At 37.8% G+C, this 20,443-nt stretch overlaps 1 protein-coding gene across 1 annotated transcript in view; it reads right to left on the bottom strand.

Annotated features, from left to right (window-relative positions):
* Positions 1-20,443, bottom strand: part of CSMD3 (CUB and Sushi multiple domains 3) — a 1,470,240-nt gene that overhangs the window by 803,985 nt on the left and 645,812 nt on the right. The window contains exon 10 of the mRNA NM_001424929.1: positions 11,020-11,144. Coding sequence (NP_001411858.1) covers positions 11,020-11,144 — 125 coding nt within the window. The remainder of the gene's footprint in view (positions 1-11,019; positions 11,145-20,443) is intronic.

Below are 20,443 nucleotides of genomic sequence, written 5' to 3'. Positions count from 1 at the left end.
CCAGATTTTCACTCTCCTCTTTCACCCTCATCAAGCAGCTCTTCAGTTCCCTCTTCACTTTCTGCCACTACAGTGGTATCATCTGCATATTTGAGGTTGCTGATATTTCTCTTGGCAAACTTGATTTCAGATTGTCATTCCTCCAGCCCGGCATCTTGGGTGATGTCCTCTGCACAGAACTTAACAAAGAATAAAAGTGTAACAGCCTTGTCATGCTCCTTTCCTAATTTTGAACCAGTCCATTGTTCATGTATGGTTCTAATTGTTGCTTCTTAACCTGTACAGATTTCTCATGAGGCAGGTAAGGTGTCTGGTACTCCCATCGCTTTGAGAATATTCCTCAGTTTGTTGTGATCCACACAGTTAAAAGATTCAGGGTAATCAATTAAGCAGACAGTAGATGCTTGTTTTCTGGAATCTTCTTGCTATCTCTATTATAGAACAAATGTTGGCAGTTTAATCGCTGGTTCCTCTGCCTCATTGAAAACCAGCTTGTACATCTGGATGTTCTTAGTTCATGTACTACCAAAGCCTATCTTGAAGGATTTTAAGCATAATCTTCCTAGCACATGAAATGAGTGTAACTGTATGGTAGTTGGAGAAGAAAATGGCAACCCACTCCAGTACTTTTGCCTGGAAAATCCCATGGATGGAGAAGCCTGGTAGGCTACAGTCTATAGAGTCGCAAAGAGTCGGACACGACTGAGCGACTTCACTTTCACTTTTCACTTTCATGCATTGGAGAAGGAAATGGCAACTCACTCCAGTGTTCTTGCCTGGAGTATCCCAGGGACAGGGGAGCCTGATGGGCTGCCGTCTATGGGGTTGCACAGAGTCAGACACGACTGAAGTGACTTAGCAGCAGTATGGTAGTTAGAACATTCTTTGGTATCGTCCTTTCTGGGACTGGAATGGAAATTGACCTTTTCCAGTCCTGTGGCCACTGTTGAGTTTCCCAAATTTGCTGACATATTGACTGCAGCTCTTTATTAGCATCATTTTTTTAGGATTTTAAATAACTCAGCTGGAATTCCATCACCTACACTAGCTTTGTTGGTAGTAATGTTTCCCAAGGCCTACTTCCCTTCATACTCCAGGATGTCTGGCTCTAGGAAAGCGACCACAGCATTGTGGTTATCCAGGTCACTAAGACCTTTTTTGTATAATTCTCTTGTGTATTCTTTTCACCTCTTCTTAATCTCTTCCACTTCTGTTTGGTCATTAGTGTTCCCATCCTTTATCATACCCAAACTTGCATGAAATGTTCCCTTGGTATCTCCAGTTTTCTTAAAAAGATCGCTAGTCTTTCCCATTCTATTGCTTTCCTCTATTTCTTTGTATTATTCATTTCAGAAGGCCTTCTCATTTCTTCTTGCTATTCTTTGGAACTCTGCATTCAATTGCGTGTATCTTTTCTTTTCTCCTTTGCCTTTTGCTTGTCTTCTTGCCCCAGCTGTTTGTAAAGCCTCCTAAGAAAACCACTTCTTCTTCTTGTTTTTCTTTTCCTCTGGGATGGTTTTGGTCACTGCCTCCTATACATTGTTAAAAACCTGTGCATAGTTCTTCAGGCCTCTCTCCACCAGATTTAATCCCTTGAATCTATTCAGCACCTCCACTGCATAATCATAAAGATATTGATTTAAGTTATACCTGAATGGTCTAGTGGTTTGCCCTACTTTCTTCAATTTAAGACTGAATTTTACAGTAAGGAGCTCATAATCTGAGCCACAGTCAGCTTCAGCTCTTGTTTTTGCTGACTCTATAGAACTCCATTTTCAGCTGCATAGAACATAAGCCATATGATTTCAGTATTTACTACCTGGTGATGTCCATGTGTAGAGTCATCTCTTGTGTTCTTGGAAAATTTCATTTGCTATGACAAGCATGTTCTCTTGACAAAACTCTGTTAGCCTCTGCCCGGCTTTGTACTCCAAGGCCAAACCTGCCTATTATTCTAGGTATCTCTTGACTTTTCAAGGGCTTCTCTGGTGGTGCCATTGGTAAAGAATCTGCCTGTCGGTGAAGAAGATGCAATAGACATGGGTTCAAACCCTGGATCAGGAACTTTTGCATTCTAATCCCTTTTGATGAAAAGGGCATTTATTATTATTATTATTATTATTATTATTGAGGGTGCTGTAGGTCTTCACAGAACCATTCAACTTCAGCTTCACTGGCATCAGTGGTTGGGGCACAGACTCAGATTACTGTGATATTGAATGATTTTCTTTGGAAACAGAGATCAATCTGTTGTTTTTAAGGTTACACCCAAGTATTGCTCTTCAGATTCTTTTGTTGACTGAGTGCTACTCCATTTCTTCTAAACGATTCTTGCCCAAAGTTCAGTTCAGTTCACTCACTCAGTTGTGTCTGATTATATGTGACCCCATGAATCACAGCACGCCAGGCTTCGCGGTCCATCACTAATTCCCGGAGTTCACTCAAACTCATGCCCGGTGATGGCATTCAGCCATCTCATCCTCTGTTGTCCCCTTCTCCTCCTGCCCCCAATCCCTCCCAGCATCAGAGCCTTTTCCAATGAGTCAACTCTTCACATGAGGTGGCCAAAGTATTGGAGTTTCAGCCTCAGCATCAGTCCTTCCAATGAAAACCCAGGACTGATCTCCATTAGGATGGACTGGTTGGAGCTGCTTGCAGTCCAAGGGACTCTCAAGAGTCTTCTCCAACATCACAGTTCAAAAGCATCAACTCTTTAGTGCTGAGCTTTCTTCACAGTCCAACTTTCACATCCATACATGACCACAGGAAAAACCATAGCCTTGACTAGATGGACCTTTGTTGGCAAAGTAATATCTCTGCTTTTCAATATGCTATCTAGGTTGGTCATAACTTTCCTTCCAAGGAGTAAGCGTCTTTTCATTTCATGGCTGCAATACCCATCTGGAGTGATTTTGGAGCCCAGAAAAATAAAGTCTGACACTGTTTCCACTGTTTCCCCATCTATTTCCCATGAAGTGATGGGACCAGATGCCATGATCTTTGTTTTCTGAATGTTGAGCTTTAAGCCAACTTTTTCACTCTCCTCTTTCACTTTCATCAAGAGGCTCTTTAGTTCCTCTTAACTTTCTGCCATAAGGGTGGTGTCATCTGCATATCTGAGGTTATTGATATTCCTCCTGGAAATATTGATTCCAGCTTGTGCTTCTTCCAACCCAGCATTTCTTATGATGTAATCTGCATATAAGTTAAATGAGCAGGCTGACAATATACAGCCTTGACATATTCCTTTTCCTATTTGGAACCAGTCTGTTGTTCCATGTCCAGTTCTAACTGTTGCTTCCTGACCTGCATATAGGTTTCTCAAGAGGCAGGTCAGGTGGTCTGGTATTGCCAGATTTTCAGATTTTCCACAGTGTATTATGATCCACACAGTTAAAGGCTTTGGCATAGTCAATAAAGCAGAAATAGATGTTTTTCTGGAACTCTTTTGCTTTTTCAGTGATCCAGCAGATGTTGGCAATTTGATCTCTGATTCCTCTGCCTTTTCTAAAACCAGCTTGAACATCTGGAAGTTCATGATTCATGTATTGCTGAAGCCTGGCTTGGAGAATTTTGAGCATTACTTTACTAGCGTGTGAGATGAGTGCAATTGTGCGGTAGTTTGAGCATTCTTTGGCATTGCCTTTCTTTGGGATTGGAATGAAAACTGACCTTTTCCAGTCCTGTGGCCACTGCTGAGTTTTCCAAATTTGCTGGCATATAGAGTGCAGAACTTTCACAGCATCATCTTCCAGAATTTGAAATAGCTCACCTGGAATTCCATCACCTCCACTAGCTTTGTTCGTAGTTTTGCTTCCTAAGGCCCACTTGATTTCACATTCCAGGATGTCTGGCTCTAAGTGAGTGATCACACCATTGTGATTATCTGGGTTGTGAAGCTCTTTTTTGTACAGTTCTTCTGTGTATTCTTGCCACCTCTTCTTAGTATCTTCTGCTTCCGCTAGATCCATACCATTTCTGTCCTTTATCGAGCCCATCATTACATGAAATGTTCCCTTGGTATCTCTAATTTTCTTGAAGAGATCTCTAGTCTTTCCCATTCTGTTGTTTTCCTCTATTTCTTTGCTTTGATCACTGAGGAAAGCTTTCTTATCTCTCCTTGCTATTGTTTGGAACTCTGCATTCAGATGCTTATATCTTTCCTTTTCTCCTTTGTTTTTCTCTTCTCTTCTTTTCACAGCTATTTGTAAGGCCTCCTCAGACTGCCTTTTTGCTTTTTTGCATTTCTTTTCCATGGGGATGGTCCTGATCCTTGTCTCCTATACAATGTCATGAACCTCTGTCCATGGTTCATCAGGCACTCTGTCTATCAGATCTAGTCCCTTAAATCTATTCCTCACTTCCACGTAGATTAAGGATCATCTGAGTTAAATTCACCATTCCCGTCCATTTTAGTTTACTGATTCCTAAGATGTAGATATTTAATCTTGTTATCTGCTTGACCATGTCCAATTCATCTTGACTCATGGATCTAACATTCTAAGTTTCTATACAATATTGTTCTTAATGGCATCAGACACATCCAAAACTGAGTGTCATTTCTGCTTTGGCCCAGCCACTTCATTGTTTCTAGAGCTATTTGTAACTGCCCTCCTTCCTTCATCAGTAGCATAGTGAACATCTTCTGATCTGGGACAGGGGGCTCATCTTCCAGTATTATATCTTTTGCCTTTTCATCTTGTTCATGGGGTTCCCCAGACAAGAGTACTGAAGTGCATAGCCATTTTATCCTCCACTGGACCAAATTCTGTCAGAACTCTTCACTATGATCTGCCCATCATGGACGGCCCTGCATGGCTTCACTCATGGCTTCACTGAGTTATGCAGGCCATTTTGCCATGACAAGGCTGTGATCCATGAAGGGGACAACTATCAGTACCTCTGTCATTTGAGGCTTGTGTTTCATTCAGCCCATGCACTAAATGCTTTCATATAGTTTACCTCATTTTATACTCATACAAATTCTCAATTCCTTATGAAGTAGACACTGATTTACTATAATGTTCCTTTTACAGACAGTAAGTCTGGTAATTATAAAGAAGGCAGATTACTTAAGTAGAAGGTCAGGGATTTAAACTGGCATAGTGTGATACCTGAATTCATATTCTTGATTATTTCATTTCACTGGTTTGCAGTATGAAGTTAAGAAATAGCATGCGGCCTTTGAACATTCTTCATGTATAACAAAAGTAAGTTTTGGAAGGGATTAGAATGCCAGCAATATGTATGATAAATTGTAGTCAAATTAAAAAGCATGAGAGACAGATGTAGTAATGGAATTATGGAACAGTGACAGTGGTAGTAGAGGTTTAATGGTTCTTTCAGAGATACTTCAGATAAAGTTAAAGTGAAAAAAAAGTCACTCAGTTGTGTCCAACTCTTTGCAACCCCATGGACTGTAGCCCACCAGGCTCCTCCATCCATGGGATTCTCCAGGCAAGAGTACTGGAGTGGATTGCCATTTCCTTCTGCAGAGGATCTTCCGGACCCAGGGATCAAACCCGGGTCTCCAGCATTGTAGGCAGATGCTTTATCATCTGAGCCAATACTTCAGATAAGGAGTGACTAAATAAATTAGATTCACAGACCCAATTCCAGTGTGTCTTGGGGGTGGAGCTTCCCCCACAACACAAGGCATGGAGACACCAGCCAGGTGTATTACAAGTCAACATAATTCTGACACTATCTTGGAGATAGTATCAGATTCCACAGGTTAATATTCAGTCTAGATGACTGTCCCCAACTCCCCAGCACCCCTCCACTTCAGATGCCATTCTCAAGCCACATTGTTGCCTACGCTACTACCAATCAGCTACAAACTGGAAATTCCCACAACCTTCTTCTTGGACTTCAGATACCAATCACCAGACCATGTCTGTTGCCTATACTTCTAGTTGACTGGCTATAAGTCAGAGATTTCCAAGATCATCCTATTTTGGGGTTTGATTAATTTGCTACAGCAGCTCACAGAACTCAGAGAAATATTTTACTTACTAGATTACTAATTTATTATGAAAAGAAGTAACTCAGGAATGGCTAGACAAAATAAATGCACAAGGCAAGGCTTGGGAATGGTGTTTGAAACATTCACATCATCTCCAGGTATATTACTCTCCTCAAATCTCCAAGTGTTTACCAACTTAGAAGTTCTCTGAACCCTGTGCTTTTGTGGTTTTATGGAGGCTTCATTACATATACATGATTAATTAAATCACTGGCTATACATGACTGGTTTAATCTTCAGCCCCTCTCTTCTTCTTAGAGGTCAAGGGATGAGACTAAATGTTGAAATAGAAAATAATCACACGTTCTGCCCTTATGGTATTTCCTTGTTTTCAATGCCTGACAATCTCCAAGCATGGAAATAATCTCCTTTCATCTGAATTTTGCAGAGGATTTTACCTCTCTTGTACACAAAACAGTCTACTATGTATTAATTTTGTGTTTATACATTGCAAATCAATACAAAATAATAAAAAAATTTACATACCTTGTATCTCATGTACTGTTTAATATGACATACCTACATTCTATATACCTACATACCTACATTCATTAATGTTTGTGGAATCCAAAATAAATTAATCAGTATGTTAATAAGTGAATAAACAAATAACTGGATGATTGATTGAATAAAGAAATTAAAAGGTGACTCCTCGGTTTTTACTCTACTTTTAAAAATATTTTCCCTCCCCCACTTTTGGCTTTCTTTTCTAATCTTGTCTTAATCACCTCTTCCATTACTCTCAAGAATAGACCTCACCATTGTGACTTAACAGAAAAAAAAAAAAAAATCATTATTTGGGGCAAGCCAAATACATATAGACTGAAAATTAGTCAAAAAAGTTTTTCCCAATCTATCAAGATTAACACTCTTAAATGTTTCCTAGGTAACATTGCCAATTCTCAAATGATGTTTCTTTGAACAACATGAAAATCTAAAATAAATTTTCTATATATGTTCCATTCACCACATAAATCTTATTTGCATAAGCTCTTGCTTTTGGGTATCTATTGCATTTCCAACAAAGGAAAATTATTTCCATAACAGTAAATTGTCAAATATCTCATATACATATTCCATTTAGGGAATAAAAATTATTGTCTGAGGTTGTGTAAAATTTATTAATATTAATTTCTGAATTGTCCTTTTTCTTTTGATTCATAATTTGCAGTTTGTGTGAATTTAAGTCCCTTTAAAAGCACAATTTCTTAATTGCTCAACCATGCAATACATAGACAGCAGTTTTATTAATGACTTCTCAAAGGTGCGGTGCACTGATACTGTTATTTATGCTGTTATCTGGAAAAAAGCATATTTATTCTGTCCAAGCACCCATGAGACTTGAAAACTGTTCTTCATTCAGACTCACAGTGAATAGTCATTTTAAAACTTTAATTACTATTTCAGCATGTTTTCTCCATTACTGTTTCAACACTACAGCCAGTGACTTCTACCAGCAAATTTTTTTTTCAATAAACCATACACACATGTGCCCTGCATGCAATGAGTAAAGTTGTGTATAAATGATTAATATCTGTAGGAAATGTAATATTAAGATGAAATAATAATAATAAATGAATTTTGAACACACAAATATTATACCTTCCAACAATGACTGATGACTATTGAGTGAAAATATATATGTAGCGCTCTCTCTCTCTCTCTCTCTCTCTATATATATATATATATATACACACACACACACAGATGTTTGTGCATGTATATTTACATACATATAAATATATCAATAATGTATCTTAGAACCAAAGAAAATATGCATGCATTAATATTCAAGAAACATTTCTTGAGATTTAAGTCAATACAGAACTGTTCTTTCTACTACAGGGTTTGTAAAAGGTAACAAAATAATATAATACTAGTTTTGCCTTTGAGCAATTTACCATCATAATAAATATGAATCATTATTCTTATTGAAGTGAGAGTCTTGAATGAAAAAAGATGGTTTATAGTATCAGTCTCACTCTAGGTAAACCTTAAATCCCATGATCTGGCTACAATTTCTGTTTCTATGTGAGACTTTGTTCCTGCATTAATCTTTTTCTTTAATCTGTCCTCTACTTTCTCATTCTTTCTTTCCATAAAAGAAATGCACACATCTAATTTATGTAAAACTGGACGTGTGGACACCACTACCTTGAAACCTCAATTTTCACTTTTGTCCCTTATAAGTATATCTTGAGTGGAGAATATCATAAGAAATCAACTTTTTTTTTTTTTTTTTTTTTAAGAAATCAACTTTAAACAGCTTACTGTTCTTTCATCGTCAGGACATTGGTGAGAGTAATTACCACAATATTTATTTACTCAGTGTCCACTTTATAAAAAGCAAAGCAAGATATTTCATATCTCAAAGCCAAGAATAAGTTTGATTTTGTGGTGTCATTGTTATATTTCATAGACAGTGGCTTTCATGTAAACTTTACATTTTTTTATATTTCTTTAGCAGCTGTCATATTTAACATGTAAACCGTTCTTAATTTTTTTCTTAAAACTTAAAAGCTTTTGTACAACAAAGGAAAACAAACAAAACAAAAAGACAACCTATACATGGGAGAAAACATCTGCAAACAACGCAACCAGCAACAGATTAATATCCAAAATATGCAAACAGTTCATATAGCTCAATATCAAAAAGACAAACAATCCAATCAAAACATGGGCAGAAGATCTAAAAAGACATTTCACCAAAGAAGACATACAGATGACCAGCAGGCACATGAAAAATGCCCAACATCACTAATTATTAGAGAAATTCAAGTCAAAACTTCAGTAATGTATTACCTCATACCAGTCAGAACAGCCATCATCTAAAAGTCTATAAATAATAAATGCTGGAGAGAGTGTGGAGGAAAGAAGCCCCACTGCACTGTTGGTGACAATGTAAATTGCCATAGCCACTATGGAGAACAGTAGGGCGCTGCCTTCAAAGGTATAAAAATAGAGTTGCCATATGATCCTAAAATCCTAGTTCTGGGCATCTATCTGGAAAAAAAGAATTTTAACATGCATCCCAAAGTTCATAACAGGACTATTTACAATAGTCAGGACATGGAAGCAACCTAAGTGTCTACTGACAGATGAAAGGATAAAGAAATGTAATACATACATACAATGGAATGTTGCTCAGTCATAAAAAAGAATGAAATAATGTCATTTGCAGCAACATAGATGAACTAAGAGATTATCTTACTAAGTTAAGAAAATCAGACAAAGACAAACACTGTATTCCACATTTAAATGTGGAATCTAAAAAACAGATACAGATTAACTTATTTAGAAAACAGCAGTAGACTCACAGACAGAAAGCAAACAAATATCGTTATCAAAATGGGTCTGGGGAGAAAGATAAATTAGGAGTTGGGATTAAAATATATATATTACTGTATATAAAACAGATAACCAACAATGACCTACTGTATAGAACAGGGATTATACTCAATATCTTGTAACATTGTATAATGAAAGACAATGTAAAAAATAATAAATATTTATACATATAACTGTACACTTTATTGTACACCTTAAACTAACACAGCATTGTAAATCAACCATATTTCAATAATTTTTTTAATGTTTTTTACCAACTTGTACAAATAAGCTTTTGTTTAGGATCATGTAACTTCCCTTAGGATCATATTTTATCTTATTTTCTCATTATCTCTGTTTCACATTATTATTACTTGAACCCAAGAAAAATCTAGGCTCTCTCTTCTTCTTACTTTGGGTTATCATTGCCAAGGGAATAGAATATAACTATTTGCTTCCATTTTACTATTTTCTATTCCCTCTTTAGTGATCTGAAATTGGACTTCTCTCCACAAACTATGATATCATTCTTAAAGACTCTGTCATTTTCCAAACATTTGCGCTTGGGAGAGTGACTGGATATCTCTGTATGTCACAACACTCATTTCTAAAATGGAGATAATAATGCTTACTCCATTGGTTTGTTTAGAGGATTTAAATGAGTCAGAGTATATGCAGTGGTTAGCACAGTGCCTGATGCATAGTAAGTGCCTAAAAAATTAAGCCTATGATGAAATTACCTATATAATTTCACTATTCAGTTTTTTTATACTTACTAAGAGCATGACTTTTTTTTACTATCATAGACTTTAGTCTCATAGTCTCATCATCTTTAACTTCTTATCGCTTTCTCCTTCCATATCCAGCTAGTTGTCAAATACTTTGTCTTTTTCCTCTTACAACAGCTCTCAAATCTATCTTTTCTCTAGTCACCAGAATCTGTCTGAGAGGACTCTAGAGGGTGGGGCAACTGAGTGAAAATGTTCCCTCAGGGAGAGGAAGTGCTAATGGAACTTTGAGTACTAAGACACTGAAATATGCAGAGATGCCATTTATTAAAAATTACAACAGCAACGAACAAGCAACAAGAGCACCAGTAAGCCAGAATCAGGTGTTCATTTTCAAATGTAGCTAAATAAAGTTTAGAATAAAAGGGCTTCATTTAATTTATATGAAAATAATTCTTATCTGCAGTTACTGGTAATATGAAAAGCCAGAGAACTCATTGATTTGTCTTAGTTTAAATTAACTAATCATAGAACAAGTGTTCCACCTGCACTGCCACTGACATCACGACTACTGTACATTTAAGCAATTAAAATGGCAAAGCATACAAATTAAGGTGCAATTATTGTTTAAAATTCCATATCTACATTAATGCCTCTACAGGGTGAGTTATAATTTTTAAAAAGGCAAAAAGAGTTATCATTGCCTGTATTACATATTTTAATGTTCCAATTTGCTACCATATGATTATTAGACTGCAAACTGCTTGGGATTTGACACAGTGGTTTGCCTATTACATATTTTTAATAATATTGTCAAATATATGAGCTAAATGTTTCCTGCATTACAATTCAGTTTCAATTGAAATTTATATTCAATGGAATGAATTCACACTATTAAAATGTTAGGAAAGTATTTTTATTTTAAAGACTCTTCCTTACCTTTACATACAGGCCTGTGATCACTCCAAGCAGCAAAAACTTCAGCTATCCGTTGGCAGGTGATGCTCTTAGCACCCTGTAGGACATAATCTTCATCACAAGAGAACTGCACAGTTGATCCAAGGCTAAAATAGAGCAAAGGATTAAAAAACAGTATTAGAAGCATATAACATAACAATTAGGTTCCAGTTCTACTGGCAATATTGAGTAGGTGAAAAATGTCCCACAGTGACAAAAAATATTCTTTGGGGGAACCAAAATATGAAAATATGACTTGTACAAATATATAATAAAAATCATAAATATGAATCTACTGTAAATCAACAACATGCTGATATTGGTAGGAACTGTAGAAAGCTCTCATCAAGTTTAATTATCTTCTTATTAGTTGTAGAAGCCAAAGCTAAACTGACTAAATTTCCCATCTTAAGTAGGTAGTAAATGTGAAGCAAAGAGTAGACTTCTAACCTTGAATTACAATGCTTGTGTTCATACCACATGACAGTACTTCTTTAGCAGATATTTACATAGGTATTTACTTGGACAGGTATTTGCCCATCCATGGATGTGTGTATGTATATATATATATATATATTTTTTTTTTTTAAATAAACTGACCATGTATTTTCCCCCTAAAATCCTTAAACAGCAACTTACCAGTGGGAAAAAAATAACATATTCTATTTTCTTAAAATGGCTTAAATTCCTTCCAACAATAAGTCACTGGCAGCTTCTCCACCTCATCTCTAACACAATGCCACATGTCATCAGCACCTGTAGCAGCTGACAGTTTTTGCACATGCCATGCTGTTTTCTGTCTGCACCCTCTGTGCCTGGAAAACATTATCTGTACCCTCTCTCCCAGGCAGTGCCTGAACAGCTCCTGTTCAACTTCCTGAGCTTATCATGCAGGGGGATTTCGTGATCACAATTGTTTTGCTAAAAGAGATCTCTGGAACAGTGTGTAGGGCAGTTTAAAAGGAAGATTAATCAGAAAAAGGTAGGCCAGTAGAATCATAATTCAAGTAGTTTAGGTCAAGGGTTGGCAACGGTGTCCATCCTGCAGGCTAAACCTGGTCTACTGGCTATACACACGTATACATATATGCATGTATATACATATATATACACATAAATAATACACACATAAATATATACACTGTATGTATGTATATATATGTATATGTATGTGTATATATATGTATGTATGTAAATATATTTGTGATATTTGTAAATATATATTTGTAATAATAAATATAATAAAATATGTGTGTATATATGTATATGGTATATATTATATATACATATATGTGTATGTATATATATAGTTCATATAAAGTAAAACATTTATCTTTAATACACATGCAGATTTATCAAAAATGTCCAAGTCCAGAGATATTGTATCCCTATAATTGGAGAAAACTATCCTTGGGTAGGGCTTCCCAGATGGTGCTAGTGGTAAAGAACTTGCCTGCCAATGAAGGAGACATAAGAAATGTGGGTTAGATCCCTGGGTTGGGAGGATCACCTGGAGGAGAGCATGCAACCCACTCTAGTATTCTTGCCTGGAGAAACCCATGGACAGAGGAGCCTGGTAGGCTACAGACCATAGGGTCGCAAAGAGTCAGACACAACTGAAGCAACCTAGCTCGCATGCATTGGTTAAAATTCTCGGTCATGGCTACTTAAATTGCTTATAATTCTGGAGAAGGAAATGGCAGTTATGTACTCAACTCTTATATATGACACATTTATTGTATTCCAGGGACAAAAAAGAATGTAATGTGATCAAAAAAGAATGTAATGTGATTACAGTACACAAATTAAGGGGACACGGGTATGAAATGAAGTTAAGGAAGAAAAAAAAGAGACTGAGGGCAGATCATTTATAAATCAGTACATCATAGTAAGAGTTGTAACTTTTACTCTGGGAGAATGGAGGAGTAGTTATAGGACTATGAACCAAAGGAATGGCATTATGACATTTAATGTTTTAAAGTGACCAAATTATCTCTGGTTGAAGAATAAATGTTAAGAAGAAAAAGGCAGAAGTAGGAATTTGATTACAGCATGTTGGAGTACTCATGTTTCTCAGGGAGATGATATGGTGTGATCTATACTAGGGAGGTTCAATTAAGTTCAGTTCAGTCGGTCTGTCATGTTTGACTCTTTGTGACCCCATGAACTGCAGCATGCCAGGCCTCCCTGTCCATCACCAACTCCCAGAGTTTACACAAACTCATGTCCACTGAGTCGGTGATGCCATCCAACTGTCGTCACCTTCTCTTCCCACCTTCAATCTTATCCCAGCATCAGGGTATGCTCAAATGAGTCAGTTCTTTCCATCAGGTGGCCAAAACACTGGAGTATCAGTTTCAGCATCTGTCCTTCCAATGAATATTATGGACTGATTTCCTTTAGGATGGACCAGTTGGATCTCCTTGCAGGCCAAGGGACTCTCAAAAGTCTTCTCCAACCCACAGTCCAAAAGCATCAATTTTTCAGCACTCAGCTTTCTTTATAGTTCAATTTTCACATCCATACATCACTACTGGAAAAACCATAGCTTTGACTAGATGGACTTTGTTGGCAAAATAATGTCCCTGCTTTTTAATATGTTGTTTAGGTTGGTCTGGGAGCGGTGGATGCACAGGCGCAGGAGGGCCTAGAGGAGCTACTCCTCGTTCAAGGTCAGGAGGGATGGCAGTGAGGAGATACCCCTCGTCCAAGGTAAGGAGCAGTGGCTGCGCTTTGCTGGAGCAGCCATGAAGAGATACCCCATGTCCAAGGTAAGAGAAACCCAAGTAAGACAGTAGGTATTGCAAGAGGGCATCAGAGGGCAGACAAACTGAAACCATAATCACAGAAAACTAGTCAATCTAATCACACTAGGACCATACTCTTGTCTAACTTAATGAAACTAAGCCATGTCATGTGGGGCCAACCAAGACGGGCGGGTCATGGTGAAGAGGAATGAGAGAATGTGGTCCACTGGACAAGAGAATGGCAAACCACTTCAGTATTCTTGCCTTGAGAACCCCATGAACAGTATGAAAAGGCAAAATGATAGGATACTGAAAGAGGAACTCCCCAGGTCAGTAGGTGCCCAATATGCTACTGGAGATCAGTGGAGAAATAACTCCAGAAAGAATGAAGGCATGGAGCCAAAGCAAAAACAATTCCCAGTTGTGGATGTGACTGGTGATAGAAGCAAGGTCCAATGCTGTAAGGAACAACACTGCATCAATTCAGTTAAGTTCAGTGTTCGGTCGTGTTCGACTCTTTGCAACCTCATGAATTGCAGCTCGCCAGGCCTCCCTGTCCATCTCCAACGCCAAGAGTTCACCCAGACTCACTTCCATCCAGTCAGTGATGCCATCCAGCCATCTCATCCTCTGTCATCCCCTTCTCCTCCTGCCCCCAATCCCTCCCAGCATCAGACTCTTTTCCAATGAGTTAACTCTTCGCATGAGGTGGCCAAAGTACTGGAGTTTCAGCTCTAGCATCATTCCTTCCACAGAAATCCCAGGGCTGATCTCCTTCAGAATGGATTGGTTGGATCTCCTTGCAGTCCAAGGGACTCTCAAGAGTCTTCTCCAACACCACAGTTCAAAAGCATCAATTCTTCGATGCTCAGCTTCTTCACAGTCCAACTCTCACATCAATACATGACCACTGGAAAAACCATAGCCTTGACTAGATGGACCTTTGTTGGCAAAGTAATATCTCTGCTTTTGAATATGCTATCTACGTTGGTCATAACTTGCCTTCCAAGCAGTAAGCGTCTTTTAATTTCATGGCTGCATTCACCATCTTCAGTGATTTTGGAGCCAAGAAAAATAAAAGTCTGATACTGTTTCCTCTGTTTCCCCATCTATTTCCCATGAAGGGATGGGGCCAGATGCCATGATCTTCGTTTTCTGAATGTTGAGCTTTAAGCCAACTTTTTCACTTTCCTCTTTTACTTTCATCAAGAGGCTTTTGAGTTCCTCTTCACTTTCTGCCATAAGGGTGGTGTCATCTGCATATCTGAGGTTATTGATATTTCTATTGGCAATCTTGATTCCACCTTGTGCTTCTTCCAGTCCAGCGTTTCTCATGATGTACACTGCATAGAAGTTAAATAAGCAGGGTGACAATATACAGCCTTGACATACTCCTTTTCCTATTTGGAACCATTGTGTTGTTCCATGTCCATTTCTAACTGTTGCTTCCTGACCTGCATACAGATTTCTCAAGAGGCAGGTCAGGTGGTCTGGTATTCCCATGTCTTGAAGAATTTCCCACAGTTTATTGTGATCCATAGAGTCAAAGGCTTTGGCATAGTCAATAAAGCAGAAATAGATGTTTTTCTGGAACTCTATTGCTTTTTCCATGATCCAGCAGATGTTGGCAATTTGATCTCTGGTTCCTCTGCCTTTTCTAAAACCAGCTTGAACATCAGGAGGTTCACGGTTCACGTATTGCTGAAGCCTGGCTTGCAGAATTTTGAGCATTATTTACTAGCATGTGAGATGAGTGCAATCGTGCGGTAGTTTGAGCATTCTTTGGCATTGCCTTTCTTTGGGATTGGAATGAAAACTGACCTTTTCCAGTCCTGTGGCCACTGCTGAGTTTTCCAAATTTGCTGGCATATTGAGTGCAGCACTTTCACAGCATCATCTTTCAGGATTTGAAATAGCTCAATTGGAATTCCATCACCTCCACTAGCATTGTTCATAGAGATGCTTTCTAAGGCCCACATAGGAACCTGGAATGTTAGGTCCATGAATCAAGGCAAACTGGAAGTGGTCAAACGGGAGATGGCAAGGGTGAATGTCAACATTCTAGGAATCAGCGAAGTAAAATGGACTGGAATGGGTGATATTAACTCATATGACCATTATTTCTACTACAGTGGGCAGGAATCCCTTAGAAGAAATGAAGTAGCCATCATGGTCAAAAAAACAGTCCTAAATGCAGTACTGTGACGCAATCTCAAAAACGACAGAATGATCTCTGTTCATTTCCAAGGCAAGCCATTCAATATCACAGTAATCCAAGTCTATGCCCCAACCAGTAACGCTGAAGAAGCTGAAGTTGAACGCTTCTATGAAGACCTACATGACCTTTTAGAACTAACACCCAAAAAGATGTCCTTTTCATTATAGGGGACTGGAATGCAAAAGTAGGAAGTCAAGAAACACCTGGGGTAACAGGCAAATTTGGCCTTGGGATTCGGAGTGAAGCAGGGCAAAGGCTAATAGATATTTGCTAAGAGAATACACTGGTCATAGCAAACACCCTTTTCCAACAACAAAAGAGAAGAAGACACTACACATGGACATCACCAGATGGTCAACACCAAAATCAGGTTGATTATATTCTTTGCAGCCAAAGATGGAGAAGCTCTATACAGTCAGCAAAAACAAGACTGGGAGCTGACTGTGGCTCAGATCATGAACTCCTTATTGCCAAATTCTGACTGAAATTGAAGAAAGTAGGGAAAACCACTAGACCATTCAGGTATGACTGGAATCAAATCCCCTATAATTATACAGTGGAAGTGAGAAATAGTTTTAAGCGACTGGATCTGATAGAGTGCCTGATGAACCATGGACTGAGGTTCGTGGCACTGTACAGGAGACAGGGATCAAGACCATCCCCATGAAAAAGAAATGCAAAAAACCAAAATGGCTGTCTGGGGAGGCCTTACAAATAGCCATGAAAAGAAAAGAACCTTATAAAAGCAAAGGAGAAAAGGAAAGATATACCCATTTGAATGCAGAGTTCCCAAGAATAGCAAGGAGAGATAAGAAAGCCTTCCTCAGCAATCAATGCAAATAGATAGAGGAAAACAACAGAATGGGAAAGATTAGAGATCTCTTCAGGAAAATTAGAGATATCAAGGGAACATTTGATGCAAAGATGAGCTCAATAAAGGACAGAAATGGTACGTACCTAACATAAGCAGAAGATATTAAGAAGAGGTGGCAAGAATACACAGAAGAACTGTACAAAAAAGATCTTCAAGACCCAGATAATCACGATGGTGTGATCACTCACTTAGAGCCAGACATCCTGGAATGTGAAGTTAAGTGGGCCTTAGAAAGCATCACTATGAACAAAGCTAGTGGAGGTGATGGTTTTCCAATTGAGCTATTTCAAATCCTGAAAGATGATGCTATGAAAGTGCTGCACTCAATATGCCATCAAATTTGGAAAACTCAGCAGTTTTCCAGGACTGGAAAAGGTCAGTTTTCATTCCAATCCCAAAGAAAGGCAATGCCAAAGAATGCTCAAACTGCCACACAATTGCACTCATCTCACACGCTAGTAAAGGAATGCTCAAAATTCTGCAAGCCAGGCTTCAGCAATACATGAACCGTGAACTTCCAGATGTTCAAGCTGGTTTTAGAAAAGGCAGAGGAACCAGAGATCAAATTGCCAACATCTGCTGGATCATTGAAAAAGCAAAAGAGTTCCAGAAAAACATCTATTTCTGCTCTATTGACTATGCCAAAGCCTTTGACTCTATGGATCACAATAAACTGTGGGAAATTCTTCAAGAGATGGGAATACCAGACCACCTGACCTGCCTCTTGAGAAATCTGGATGCAGGTCAGGAAGCAACAGTTAGAACTGGACATGGAACAACAGACTGGTTCCAAATAGGAAAAGGAGTACGTCAAGCCTGTATATTGTCACCCTAGAGTACATCATGAGAAACGCTGGGCTGGAAGAAGCACAAGCTGGAATCAAGATTGCTGGAAGAAGTATCAACAATCTCAGATATGCAGATGACATCACCCTTATGGCAGAAAGTGGAGAGGAACCAAAAATCCTCTTGATGAAAGTGAAAGAGGAGAGTGAAAAAGTTGGCTTAAAGCTCAACATTCAGAAAACGAAGATCATGGCATCTGGTCCCATCACTTCATGGGAAATAGATGGGGAAACAGTGGAAACAGTGTCAGACTTTACTTTTTGGGGCTCCAAAATCACTGCAGATGGTGATTTCAGCCATGAAATTAAAAGACGCTTACTCCTTGGAAGGCAAGTTATGACCAACCTAGATAGCTATTGAAAAGTAGAGGCATTACTTTGGCAACAAAGGTCCGTCTAGTCAAGGCTATGGCTTTTCCAGTGGTCATGTATGGATGTGAGAGTTGGGCTGTGAAGAAAGCTGAGCGCCGAAGAACTGATGCTTTTGAACTATGGTGTTGGAGAAGACTCTTGAGAGTCCCTTGGACTGCAAGGAGATCCAACCAGTCCATTCTAAAAGAGATCAGCCCTAAGTGTTCTTTGGAAGGAATGATGCTAGAGCTGAAACTCCAGTACTTTGGCCACCTCATGCGAAGAGTTGACTCATTGGAAAAGACTCTCATGCTGGGAGGGATTAGGGGCAGGAGGAAAAATAGGATGACATAGGATGAGATGGCTGGATGGCATCACCGACTCGATGGACATGACTTTGAGTTATCTTTGGGAGTTGGTGATAGACAGGGAGGCCTGGCGTGCTGTGATACATGGGGTCGCCAAGAGTTGGACATTTAGAGACTTAACTGAACTGAATTGATCTGAGGTTGGTCATAACTTTTCTTCCAAGGAGCAAGCTTGTTTTAATTTCATGGCTGCAGTCACTATCTGCAATGTACCAGTTAGAAACTAACGATGGTAAAACATTACGAAAGAGACCTTAGTACAAGATCTGGCTCACAGAAGTCTGGCCCCCAGAATTTAATGAACTAAATTAATAAACTAAATTAAAGATTCTATCAAGGGCACTGTATTTGTCACAGGTGATTGTAATATTCTAGTTTAACCTGGCTGTTCTTACTAAGAACAATATATTGCATCTTGTTTAAGTAACAGGTGTTTTAGCTTGTTTCTTTTGACTATAAAAACTATAAAAACAATTTGCTATAATAAACACTTAAGTGCTTTGTTGCTATACCTATTTCAAACACTGGCAGTGATTGTCTCTGAAGTTTTTACCATACCCCTCACCAGAGATTAACTTTTCCATTTTTTTTCCTCCAATTAATACACTGGGGGAGGTAGTTTAGATTTGACATTAACAATTTAAACTGCAAATCTTTCAAATCCTAATTTTCCCTTTTCCAGCTTTATGGCTTTGAGAAAATAACAATCTCTCTAAGCCTCAGCTTCCTTATCTGTCATGGTAATGATATGAAATATTATTTTAAAGTATATAATGGCAAACACATTTCGGATACTCAATTGTATTTCTCAATCACAGAAACAGTTGTGAAAGCCATTAATTTCTTCCCCAGTTTTGAAAAAAAAGACTCTTCTTTGGGCATCTGCAAGCACCTTCATTAGGATCATAGCTATACTTTAACATATTCTAAAACAAAAATATAAAAGTAAAAAACAATGCAGAGAAAGCAGAAGTTAATAAAATAAGCAGTCTCTTTAGCAGAATCCAAGGGCAATAACATCCAGAAAATGGGTAGCTTTAACAAATACATTTTTATTTTATGAACTGCTTTAACATTTGAGTTGAAATTAAAGAAAGTGTTTTATTAAAAATATTTATGTCAAGGGAAACAGTAAAAGAATACAAGCTCTGTAATTTTCACTGCAATTTCTTTGTCACTAATGAACAGACATCTGTTCTGCCAGGTTGAATAAAACATTACAGTTTAGTAGGTTATATAATCTGATAGAACATTTTGAAATAAATGATTGAATACATCTTCAGTCTGAAAATAGCAAATCATAAAGCATGTGATACATAAGAGCATAGTTTGAAAAACAATCGTTGACCTAGCCTATGTGTAAATACTACCATATTTTTTAAAAGAATAATACTTATTATTGCAAAAACATTAAAACCTCAAAGCTTTCAGAAAAAGAAGATATGAGAGTTTTCAAAATATATAAATGTTTCGTGTAAATCAAATAGCTAATATAATTTCATACAAATAGAAAAATATGAACAACTAAAGAGATAAGGAAGAACAAATGATGGTGTCTGAGTCAAAGAAGAAGATTTAAGAAATAAGAAGCAGAGGATCTTGAGAGAATAACATAAACAGTGAATTTGTAACTAAATTTTTTTCAGTTATTGATTTTTGGTTTATTTAAAGATCTAGACAACTTTCCGACAGAGGCAGAAATTTATCACTAAAGCAGGTCCATATTTTTTCAAAATTATCACTATTCTAGTAGAAACTATCCAAACATGAAAGATGACCTAAAAATTAAAACATCTTCAAACCATTTCTATAAAGGACAAAAAAAAATTATTAAACGTGTAGAAAATTACTGTCATTAAAATGACCTCAAAAATCACTAAGATAATATGCTTTTTAGACTTTTAGCAGGGATACTACATGCCAGAATAAATGGAACTATGTCAAAGTTTTGAGTGAATATAAGTTAGAAATCTAGCATTCTATTCATACTTTTTCAAACACGT

Source organism: Bos taurus, chromosome 14 (assembly GCF_002263795.3).
Source record: "Bos taurus isolate L1 Dominette 01449 registration number 42190680 breed Hereford chromosome 14, ARS-UCD2.0, whole genome shotgun sequence".
Taxonomy (NCBI): domain Eukaryota; kingdom Metazoa; phylum Chordata; class Mammalia; order Artiodactyla; family Bovidae; genus Bos; species Bos taurus.
The sequence above is the reverse complement of the archived record's forward strand: the minus strand, read 5'-3'. Positions and strand labels throughout refer to the sequence as shown.